The 12,801-nt window shown below is 43.7% G+C and overlaps 1 protein-coding gene across 1 annotated transcript in view; it reads right to left on the reverse strand.

The window, feature by feature from the left end:
- The window catches only part of HSD17B12 (hydroxysteroid 17-beta dehydrogenase 12), a 1,764,331-nt gene that overhangs the window by 1,022,547 nt on the left and 728,983 nt on the right, over window positions 1–12,801 (reverse strand). Inside the window, exon 6 of the mRNA XM_069623326.1 lies at window positions 3,612–3,656. Coding sequence (XP_069479427.1) covers window positions 3,612–3,656 — 45 coding nt within the window. The remainder of the gene's footprint in view (window positions 1–3,611; window positions 3,657–12,801) is intronic.

Raw genomic sequence — 12,801 nt, forward strand, 5'->3', positions numbered from 1 at the left:
ATGAAGAGCTACCCAATGGGGAGACCAGTTATATGGGCGGAAAACAAATTTTCTGAGGGGCATGAGGGATTTTGGGTACACTACACGTCACGATAGGGATAGTGTTACAGACACGCCTATGCCAACCTAAGATGCAATACTCTGCGGTTACCACTGGATGTCAGACCATACACACAGCATGTGATTATAAGCAGATTAACAAGCATCAGAAATATACATAACGTTTCCACAAATTGTAATGAGAGGGTCAAGTTAGCACAGTTCGAGTTCAACTTTAAGAAGAGGGGAGCCTTGTGCTCAATAGTACAGTTGTGCGTAAAAAACGAAAGATCGCGCAGGTGAAGCAAAAAGCGGGTCTTCTTGGGAGGGCTGCAGCAAGTCAGGAAGGGACTTGAGGTGATGAAGAATTGGTTCCCACTATTCGGGTCGGTCCTGTTCCTGGCAGCAAAGCAGTGTTCAAAAGGCGAGAATAGCTAGGGAGCGCAGGCTTACCCATCCAAGTTCTAGTACCTTTTAAGGGATAATCATGCGTAAATGTGATTAGTTGTGCCAGGGGGCCACCGGTCAGTGGTGAAAGTACTCATCGACCTTTGGCACAGTCCAAACCAAACTTTGCCAGTTTAGCTGAGGCCGCTACTAGGTTTAAGTCCTGCAGTTTTGCAGCGCTCTGGCTCTCAGCAGCGGCAGGGGAGAACGGTTATCCGTGATGGGACAGTTGCCTTTTCCCAGCATCCGAAGGCGGTATGAAGAAAATTCAGGTGCAGCAGGCTTCAGGGCACAGGAGCGCAGAACAGCAAGGGATCTACAGCAACCGTCATCAACAGGTAGTGATGCGGGAATCACAGATGCAGGCAGTGTTACGCACTGTCCTAATTTGGGACCTAGAGGAACTAGGCCTGCGAAAGGTGGCGGGAGAATGCACAGGACCACAAGCAAGCAATGTCCCAAGCCTTGGGTTTTCACTCGAGACAGAGCTGGTTCTGCGGGATACCCTGAGGTAGAGCTGGACAGTTCACTAGATGGCCCAGGAACACTTCCGAAGGAGCTCGTTTGGTGGGTATGCAGGCCTTCGTGAATGAAGAACAAGCAGAAGTCAGACGGGACAGGACAGGGCGAAAGGTTCCAAAACCTTCCAAAGAATCTCCAGCGGTTTCACAAGTCTGTTTCGACCCAGGGACTCTTATAACTAGCAAAAAAATCCTTCGAGGCCGTCTAGGGCCAAAAAACAAAGGGACCACAACGCACAGTACTGGAAGGAACATTGCGCACTGTTAAAAATTTACCAAAAAATGGCAACATAGTCAAAGACGAAGGGAAAATGTTTCCCCATACTGACAGTCTGAAGGACGTGTCCGTTTCCCCATGACAAGTGAGCAAAAGCCCAGGGGAGTTCAGCTGAAGGCTGGGCTCCACTGGAAAAGGTCAGGATAGGAAAGTCAAATAAGAGCAAAAGATTTGGGAGGTGGGGGGTCTGGAGGTCCACAAATGGAGGGAAAATTACACATAAATGAAATCTTTCCTAACAATGTGAATCAATGAAAAGGATGCAATGCTGGAGAACGGGACACGTTGGAGACCACCGGGACATCGTAAAGAAACGAGAAAAACTCATCCCAGTGTAATCGAGATATTGAATATAAAACTGTTGAACTGGAACTGTGAGAATAAAGTAAAGGGAACAAATAACTGAAATAGAAGTAAATAAATACTAGGCACAAACACCATGGGAAAAGGGAAAGTACCCTATGGATTATATAATGGAGAAAGCCAGCAATAAAGTCCAGCAATAACCAACGGGAAATCAGAGTTTCAGAAAGGCATACAGGTGTAAACCAAAATACCAGGAGATACATTAAAGAGAAGTGTCAAAACACTATCCCTAAAGAGGAAACCAAACCCAAGGAGGCTCTGAATGAAGTACAAGAAATCATCAAGGAGGTGGCAAGAGACTATTCAGAAGAAACTTGTTAAGAAAACTTTGGGTTCAGGAAGAGACATTTTTAAGAGGCCACCATGAGAAGAGATATTCTGTTGGTTATATTAAAGTTAGTCAACATAGTGGTAGGGTTAGAATTAGTTTGGACCATGGACATTCATTTGGGACTTCCGGACGACCACCTTTAGTTTATTTAGATCGGCAGTGATACCCCTATAGCAGCAGGGAAAGAGGCTTTATTCTTAACAATTGATTATAAATCAGTTAAAATGTCCGTAATATGTCCGACGACTCCTCCTAACCCACCAGTGTCCAAATCTTTGCATCGAGGGATCCTCCCTTTTTGCCGAGTGTCTTGACGGCCTCTACAGTAAGAAATTAGGCAAAGCCAACACCCGATGGCAACAATCGTATCAGGTCGAGGGTGTCAATAGGAGACGCGAGTTCCTCCGACTCCCATTATAACCGGTAAACTACCTGCTCAATGTTTCCAATCACTGCCATTGGTCCTTTTGCACTGCATTAAATGAAGGAGGCAATGCTAGGTGACAAGCAGTGTAGCCCAGCTAAAAGTGTAGATATACTTTATAGCCTTGTCCCCTAGATAGCTCACTTTTCAATGTAGCAACAATGTATTGTTCCCACTGGCTCATCGCTGCCCTGGTGCTGTGCACTACCTTTGCGCAGTGACTACAGCCCATACTTTGTGCTAAAGAAATCCAATAGTATGCCAACAAGACCAAGGATGAACAAACAATCTCCTGCCTTGTAAACAAATTCAATAAGTTCACAGAAGACTTCAACCATGTGCTGGGAAAACAAAATGAGATGGTCTTTCTGTACTTTTGAATTGCAGAGCTGCACTATGCTTGGGACTTAAACACACTGAAGAAACCTGAATGTTCACTCCCTCCCATTGCAGAACAGTTTCGTCCTCAAGATACTGTCCAGAAAATGCAATTGTATTTAGTTCCTTATTTGCAAGGAGCACCTGGACAAGAGGAGTATTCATTTTTAAAAGGTGATTCATAGGAACCAATAGAGGTGTATGCCCTGCACCATGATCATGTGAGAAGCTGGAGAAGGGAGCATGTGCCAAAGGGCAACATATATTTATATTGTAGAGGTCCTTGACACCTTGCAACTTAATGAACCATGGACAGACTGGGCCCACTCTACTTTCAAGGCAAACTCTACACAGAGCCAACCAGACAACGCCATTAATTTTGAGAACAAAGGACGACCACAAGCAAGATCAAATGGCACAGATATGGAGGTCACAACCTCTGCCTAGAGGTTTAGCCCCAGGTAAACCACCTGCATCCATCAAAATCCCAGCCTCCCTCCATAAAACCACTTACGTTTCAGCTTCCCAAAGTCTATCTTGGACTAATACACCGCTCCCTCAAACTCTCATGGCATCATCTCTTACAAGTCAAACTAACCAACATGCACACATTGCCCCAGCCAGACACACAGAGGTTGGCTAAAGGTGCTACTTTTAACAAACTCTTAGCATTTGCCATCATTTCTATATCCCAGAGAGTTCTGATGTAGAGTTCCGAACCATGTGTGGACAACACAAAACAAACACATAAATCTAATAGCAATCAGGAAAAAAAAAAAAATTCACATGCTCAGATTTTAGGACAGTAGACACCAAAAAGAGACATACCTGCACCACAGAGGTGATGTTAATGTTAATCATGCTGTTCAGGGTCTGTCAAGGAAACAAAACAGGAGTAAAAACTGTGTCCTGACACAAGGTATGTAAACAAAAAGATGGAAAGTTGCAGATAAATACATATCAAGGAAAATGAAACAAGATGTGGGTATGCGCTTCTATCAAGTGTATGAGGGAGGTTTGAGCCCTGAGGGACACCACAGGTGGATAAGGAAGTGGGTGAGGAAAGGTGCCCAAAATAACTTGAGACGATCAGTTAGGAAGGTCAGCCAATCCAGTGCCCGCTCAGAGATAACCAGGGTATCGTGGAGCCGTTTCATGAGGACAGAATGGTTCACCATATCGAAGGCAGAGGACAGAATGAGGACATCTGGAGAGTTCGAGTCCAAAGATGTGAGCAGTTCGTCACAGGTGTTCAGGAGTGCAGTTTCCGTGCCTCTGGATGCTCGGAATCCAAATTGATGGTTGTGGAGACAACCAACAAGCTCAGTGTGTGAGGTAAGCTGTGGAAAGGCCAGCTTCTCCAGCAGTTTCCCAAGCAAGGGTGTGATAGAAATAAGGTGGTATTTGGCCGGACAGGTAGGGTCTGCTGAAGGTTTTGTTCAGGAGGTGGCACGCGCAGCAGTACTTGAGGGAGGCTGGGAAAGATCCAGTGACAAAAGAGTGGTTGCAGAGATCAGCGAGTACAGGGGCAAGCGAGCCAATGTTGTCCTTGATGGTTCTGGAGGAGCAATGGGAAAGCTCTTTGGAAGAAAGCTTTATGAAGCGTACTACTAGTGACTTTTACATATGTGAAGGAGGAGAGAAGGAATGAAGGTGAGAAGCCATAGGAGGCAAGGGAGCGCAGGATGTCCAGAGTTTTAGTGGTGAGGTTTGTGGCCAATGCGTTGCAGAGGGCCTGGGACAGAAGAGGGGGGGGGGTGGGGGGGAGACTATCCTCTGCCACTATGCGTAACTTCGCAAACTGACTTCTGGGATGCGTGCCTTACACGTTTGGTTCTTGGAATGCTGAAGACACTTATGCACGAACTTCGTGCCACTGTTTCGCCCATGTGCTTGTATCAACAACTGAGTATCCTGTCTATCAGTTTTACAAATTAGTCAAATTGCAACTGGTTTGAAATTAGTGTACAATCCGGATGTCCAACAATCTCGAGTGTCTTCAATATTTCATATGTAACAGTTTTTTGTTACGCTCAACAAATCCTCGTTCTGTTTTTTATTTAGTTTATTTTTCACAAAGTGTACTAAGTTCATGTTCACATACAAACGCTGCAAAACAATTCCTTTTCTATCAAATGTATTCTTTTAAACTTATTTATATGGCATCATTTAAAATGTAGCTGGTAAAATGGCTCAGTGGGTTAAACGCGTGTTGCTGTGATCTGTGTTTGATCTCCAGGTCACATGTTCAAATCTGACAAGGTCAACTCAGCCTTTCATATCCAAGGTCTATAAAGGAGTATCAATTTCGATTGGGTGATAATAGTACCATATGTAAATGTCCTATGTAGATATATAAAAAATAATTTCATATGGATTCTTTTAAATATATTTGTTGTTGGACCTTGTTTTTTTAGTAGTTTTAGCTTTCCACTTTTCTAGCACAGTATACATTTAAAAAAAGAAAAGTAAAAAATGTAACTTTTACATTTCTTTTTACTCAACTGAACTATTTCAATTTTTTTCAACAGACGGTATAGGCTTCTTGCTTATAGGTCATCTAGGTGGTGGATTCACAGAAGACTGGGGGTCAGAGCCAATGGAGACCTCTCTGCATGTGAACTAAGAGCAACTAGTGTATATAATGGACTTATCGACGCACAGGCCAATCAACATGGAATGAACATATCGTTATTTTAATTACAAAAATAAATGACTTGTCAAACTAATTTTTTCACCGTAAAAATATTAAATACAGATCTTCAAAAACGTATGTTATATGAATTGCTTGTTTTTTTCATTCGATGTGAATCATTTTTTTAAAAAGTAATTATGGTAGAAACATGTACCCATTACTCCATGTCGGTAGGTACACCATCATTCAAACAATATCTTGAGAATGCTACAATATTGTATACTATGACATAAAACAAAGAATAACCACAACTATTTCATTTGAGAACCTATTGCTTGCAGTCCACTGGTTTGTTTAAAATGTCAAATCAGCTTTCAGAGAATGTGTTAAGTGTCCATGCATTAGCATAAAATAGATTTGTGTTTGAATACCTAAACTGGGGAAAGATCCTTTTGTGTCCTCTAATCGACCCATCGCATTAGCGAAAAGGATAGAAAACCTTAAGTCGGGACTGTTCCATTACAATTAGAATTAGGAACCATAAGGACATATGAGGAATCCCATATGGGGACAAAGTACATACACTTAATATGTTTGCACACTGTAGTCCATTAACCCTTACAGATCCTGCTATCTCGCTTCCCAATTTGACACAAGAATTGCAACAAATTTATCTGGTTTCATGGTTTAAAAATCTTCATATAATCAGAGATTCTCAACTTGACCTTGGATGACAGTCCGGATACGATTAGCTTCTGGTCTATCCCCAGTTAAATGAGTTCAGGATTAAGATACGCTACCAGAAAATTAATTTCACCACAGATCCCACTAGATTGTACAAAGCAGGTTTTCCACCACTCCTGAAAGAGACTCACTAAGATCTAGGTAGATGGTCCCCCAATGAGATTTCACAGTTGGGCAGGATGGAATGCCTTAAAATTAATATTCTGCCTCGCCTACTCTACCTGTTTTTTTTTTTTTTAATTAAAACAAAATGTGTATATGGTTTACAAAAAGAAACTTTCATACATATTAAAACACAAAATAGTATTGAAGTAAATCAAAAAGAACATAATATTCTGAATCCATAAAAAGGAAAAACATCCACTAATTATACACAAATTCCTATTTATTTTCTCAAATCTTACACACAAATAAAACAGAACAATTTCAAAAACTACAAGTTACACATTCCCTATATGCCTTTTACAACAGTTAAAATTCACTGACATTGCTTAATTACTATCAAAACAAGACATAAAAACAGAAGTCATGTTTAGTCAAATACCAGACAAATCATGATATTCATGAAAGCAAGATCCTTTCGTATGGCCATATAGATGCCCTATAACTGAAAAGTAAATTAACCCAAAAAAGCCTACATTAGTGCCATAGATCGTACAACTATAGTAAGTCACACCTGCAATTGACAATAACTTCTCGTTTCATATAAAATAAGGCATCCCATTGTACTCTAAATCATACAAATTTTAAGTTACTCATCGCTGCAAGCATTGCCTCAAGTTTTAGCAGAAATCTTCCCAATGCCAATAATAGGTATGTACTAGTTTCAAGCATTGCCCTTTCCCAGAATGACTGCCCGCAATCAACGTTAACTCCGGGTAGAAATCAGCCAAGAGGTTTTGTCTAGTTATTTCAAAATAAGTACAATATAGGACTAAATGTTTTAGTGTTTCCTCTTGGATGTCAATTAGACAGAAACGACAAGATATTTTATATCGTGCTGTAGCAGCGAGTTTATATTTAACACGTTCCTAACTCTACCTGTTACAGGCATTACCAGTAGTGATCCCGTCACTCTTTCCCTAAACTCGATAGATGTGTACATTGATTCGCAAGGGCAGGAAGAAACCTCAGGTCTCCAGCAAGCTCCTGAAAGCCTGTAAATGTAAAAAGGTGGACTGTCGCACCCTGACTTCAGAAAATACCATGAAGCAGCGCAACAAAGAGTCTTTGAACGGCAGCAGGGGTATTCTGATCAAATATGGGCATGAGTGGACAGGGTATCCTCTCTCTAGCATCATTTGGTTGGAGAGAAGACGGACTCTACTTATAGGAGCAGCGCAACGGGATCGATATGCAGAGTATGGTATCGTTTGAACATGGCCATGATTACGGTCTCCATGGAACCATGTTACTGCAAGCATGCATGCCTGCCAGGCTAGATTGTACGTTCTCAGTCCATTTCCCCCAGACCTTCAGGTGTTTCGCAGGGCAGCTCCAGGTGTTATATATCCACTTCTTCAGGGACGCGCATCTGTCCATCTCATTAACCCATCAGTTAAGGGAGAGTCCATCTGAGGATCCCAATGTGGAGGCTATGAGTCTTTTTACCCAGTCCAAGTGCCACCGCGAGGAAGGTCTTTTAACATGTGGTATACTCCACCACTCGCCAGATCCAGAGTATTACCATCTTTGGATCCTGCGGGATAGGAGACCCCATGACTCAGTTGATCTTGCGGATGCAGTGGGTCTAGAAGTCTTGAATAATGTCGCATACCCAGAGCATATGAAAGAAAGTTCCTTCAGCCCTGCGACATCGCAGGCAGTCTCCATCCTCCACCCCCCCCCTCCCATTTCATCATTGAGGCCCTGGAATGATCGGCTTGGTGCAAACCTTTGAACTGTATTAGGTGGAGTTTGGTGTCTATGTCAATGTCTTGTGGGAACATTAGTGCCTCAACCCATTCCTCAGATCCTAGCCAGCCTACCACCCTCTCCGATTTCTCCTGGAGAGTTCCTGGGACCCGAAGGCAGTTATCACCTGGTAGAGTGTTGACGTGACCTTTGCCGGGATCCCAACTTGGAGCATGTTTGCTTCAAGGGCAGAGCATTTTGGCATCTCTGCCAAAACTAAGAATTGGGCCCGGATAGCATGTGTGATTTGCTTAAGTGTATCGCTCCCCAGTGGGCAGTGCAAACCTGTCCTGCATTTCTCTGAATGGCGCTAGGTGCCCATCCCTCATCACATCTGCTAGGGTCTGTATCCCCATTTCCTCCCATCTAATGAAATGTCCCATTCTCAGGATTTCAGGGATATTCGCATTATTCCAAAGGGGTTGGTCCAGCATGGGTCTCCCTCCCCAGCCAATGAGTTGTTTAGCTTCTGCCCAGACCTTACGGATCGGTCGTGTCATCCCTTCCAAGTGAGACATCCCCTTCCATGCCATATAGCACTCGGAAGGGTGTAAATGCCCCCATGGAGCCAGTCGTTCACCACTCCCAGTTGTGCAGCCCATAATAAGCCCGGAAGCACGGAAGGCCTATTCTTCCTTCCCACACGGAATGCTGTAGGGTATTTAATGCTATGCAGGGCCGTTTCCCTCCCCAAATGAGTTTCCGAAGAGTGACCTCTATGGATGCGAAGGTCGTGTGGGAAACTTGAAGGGGGCGTTCTGGAGGACGTACAGGAATCTTGGAAGATTGGAATATCTGTGTTTGGAAGTTGAGAAATGAGGTGAAAGTCCTAGCATATGCTGACGATCTGACAGTGGTCTTGAGGTATCCGGAGGTGGGTGGACCCTTATTGAGGAATATGTTGCAGGAGGTGGGAGAATTGTCTGGCTATAAAGTGAACTGGAGTAAAACTGTAGTTTTCCCGCTTCAGATGAACCCGTTGAATGGGAGGTTGTTGGATTGGGATTGCCAATGGGCTGATGTTTCGGTGAAATATTTAGGAGTCTACTTGGTGCGCAATATTAAGAGAACGGTGGAATACAATGTAGACAAATTGAGAGAAATTTGCTGAAGGATGTACAAAGATGGGAAAGATTGACTAAGCATCTGGGCAGACCTCTGGAGCTCAATAGTAGGCTCCATGGCTGTCTGGCTCCGTAGTCCTTTTCGTGACATGTGAAAGACTACACAGAGTCAATAAGTTGGAGAGGATGGAGTACAGAGCAAGATATCAAATCCTAAAAGACCGGAATAGCAAATAGCTGCTCACACTGAGGCCTGTTACCCACTTCATAAATTGAATCTAAAATATTCCGGATTCAATGGATAAGTAGGGATCTTAGTATAAAATATAGAGTTAAAGTTCGAAACATCCAATTTCAAATACTGAATCAATACTGAAACATTGATTTACTCGCACACCACAAAACTTAAAGTCCTGAATAGCAGTCCTAAAACGGGGGGAATCAAGTCGCAGCCCCCTCAAACAGTACGCACAATGTATGAAACCAATAGTCCTGGGTGGAGAGAGAGACTCGCAGCTCCCCCAGTAGTGTCAAATTAGAATTTTACTTTCCAAGGTAAAGAGTATTGAATTCCACATTACCACTCCAAAGGGGACCGGGCGAGACACGCCCAACAGCATAAGGAGCTGCCTGAGTCCGACTCTCCCCCCTCGCCCAGTAGCCTTGATTCCAGGGGTAGACTAACAAAATGAGAAGTACTCCGTCTGGCCAAAGGTATTACAAGGTTCACAACTCTCCAGTTCCACTGGATGTGACCAGTACATGTTACAGTCTGTGTAACTGGATTTATTACATTTCCAGTACAGTATACGAGTGACTCGGAGAGAGTACTTACAGGAGCGCAATGTAAATCCCAGCGCTCGCAGTGTTTCTTTTACAGATGCAGAAGTAGAATAGAACCAAATAGCAGGACGCAGCGTAGAGGCACTTCAGCAGTCAACAGAACAATTGCAACCCACAAAGGACCCAAAGTTATGAAACTGTGTATTCTTAGCAGGGGTTACCAACGTGTTCATCTAACATTCTTTCAATTGGATGCTCCTCCCACGTATTCCTCACCTTTTGATAATTCTCTCCAGCTTCACCTGCTTCGGAATGTTTTTTCGACAGAGGGCGCTGTCTGCAGAGTCGTCGAGTCGATGTCCCTCGAGGACCTCTGTTCGACGTCATCATCAGTGTTAGCAGCGCATGCAGCGCCCGTCGGCTTCAGTTCGGTTTTTCCCCCTCCTGAAGAGGAATTACTAGGCGTACCATAGACTGTAGGCTCATAGAAAGTAAATTGTACGGTGGGGAGATGGGATGAGGAATGCGTGGGAGGAACATCCAATCGAAATAACATTACGGGTGTAAGTAACTTGTTCTTCGAATGGATTGTGTCCTCCCGCATATTCCTCATCTTATGATACTCCCAAAAGCAGTAATAATTTGGATGTCGGAGTACCATTTAAATTTATATCTAATCATGGACTGAATGAAGGACCGCTTTTGCAAATTGGCCTCCCTGATTGGAAGATGAATCCAGGCAGTAATGTCTTACGAAGGTATGGATAGACGGCCAAGTGGCCGCTGAACAAATATCATTGATTGGGAAACCTCTTTGCAGCAGTTGCCATGCCCCTTGTGGAATATGCCCTTAGGCCGTCTGGCAGGTCCTTGGCCGCTAAGCTGTAGCATTCACCAATAGCCAGGATAATCCATCTGGATATGGATTTTTAGTAACCGCAAGGCCTAATTTGGGACCAGTATAGGCAATGAATAATTGGTAATCTTGGCGAACTGAAGCCATTCTGGAGAGAAAAAAATATATATATATAAAACATTACTCACCGTAATTGTATTTCTGATGCTTGTATCTGCTTAGATTCACATGCTGTGCATAGGCCGCCATCTAATGGAAGCTTCAGAATATTACAGTTGTTTTTCAAAACTTGAAAATGGGCATCAAAATAGGGCGTGCCAGTAACACTATCCCTATTGTGACGTCCCATGTACCCATGATCCCTCACGCGTGTAGGTCCCTCAGATTGTATTTTTTCTGACATGAGGTAGCATGAGGAGTAGCACGAGTACAGAGTATCCAAGCAGATAAGATAGATAAGACTACAAGCATCCATGCGCCTTCTCTCAGAGAGGAGGAAGAGCAGGTGCATGTAAATCTAAGCAGATACAAGCATCAGAAATACGATAACGGTGAGTAATGTATCCCTTCTGAAGCTTGTGGAATCTGATTAGATCACATGCTGTGCATAGATTAGATAGCAGTGTTCGAAGAAGGAGGTGGGATGTGAGAAGGGTCATGAGCGAACAAATGTCTTAGAACCACTTGACCCACTTGTGCATCTGTCTTGGAATGAGTGTCAATAAAGTAGTGCTGAGTAAAGGTGTGAATAGAGCTCCATGTAGCTGCTTTGCAAATACTGTCTAATGGGACATTTGCAAATACTGTCTAATGGTACAGAGTGGCTCCAGTACCTCTTGGAGAGTGGGCCATTGGCGTAAAAGGCAGTGTTTTGTCTGAAAGGGAATAGCTCAGTTGGATACATGTGACTATCCACTTAATGGCATTTTCAGAGACGCAATCTCCTTCTCTGCCTGGCGCTATGGAGACGAACAGTTGATCTGTTTTCCTTAGCGGTCTGGTCTTGTCTACGTAGTAGAGGACCGCCCTCCTCACATCTAGTGTGTGGAGTTTCACCTCAGCAGAGCTTTTGGGTTCCTGGAAGAAAGCCGGTAGCTCAATAGACTGGTTAACATAGAATTTGGAAATTAACTTGGGTGAGAACCTAGCGTGAGTGCGTAAAACCAGTTTGTCCTTATGTATAGTAAAGAAAGGATTTGCACTGGCAGAGCTTGTATTTCACTGACCCTTCTTATAGAAGTAATGGCTACCAAGGTGGCCGTTTTGTAAATCAGGTGTTTGAGACTAGATTTGTGCATGGGCTCAAAGGGAGGTCCCATGAGTTTAGCAAGTACCACATTAAGGTCCCAACGAGGTGGTGGGTTAGAAATTGGAGGGTGGAGTCTCTTTACCCCTTCCATAAATGCTTTAACAAATGGCACCTTCAACCATGACACCTTGTCATGGGCTGTGGTGTAGGCTGATAAAGCTGCCAGGTGTACGTTTAGTGAGTTAAACACTAACCCTGCATCCAATAGGTGGAGCATATAGGTGACCACATTAGAAGTAGTACAATCAGCAGGGTTGATTTACTTATTCTGGCACCAAATAACAAATTGTTTCCATTTATCATAGTAACAGTGCCTCGTGTTCGGTTTTCTTGACTCCTTCAAGATATCCATACATCTCTGAGGTGAATTGAGATGTCTGAACTGACTTCAGGAGCCATGCCGCCAAGTTCATAGAGTTGGGTTGAGGATGCACTACTAGCCCCTCGTGCTGGGAGAGTAGGTTGTACCGGCACAGGAGTTTGATGGGGTCGCACACCACCAGTTTGCATAGGTGTGGATACCATGGTTGTCTCACCCACATGGGAGCAACCAGGATGAGCATCATCGGTTATGTGTGGATTTTGTTCACCACTTTCCTCATCAGAGGGGTTGGTGGAAAAGCATAGGCAAATATCCCCGACCAATTCATCCATAGGGCGTTTCCCTTGGAGCCTGGCTGGGGGAACCTGGATGCGAAGTCTGGGCACTGCCT

Source organism: Ambystoma mexicanum, chromosome 11 (genome assembly GCF_040938575.1).
Source record: "Ambystoma mexicanum isolate Mex_15411 chromosome 11, UKY_AmexF1_1, whole genome shotgun sequence".
Taxonomy (NCBI): Eukaryota; Metazoa; Chordata; class Amphibia; order Caudata; family Ambystomatidae; genus Ambystoma; species Ambystoma mexicanum.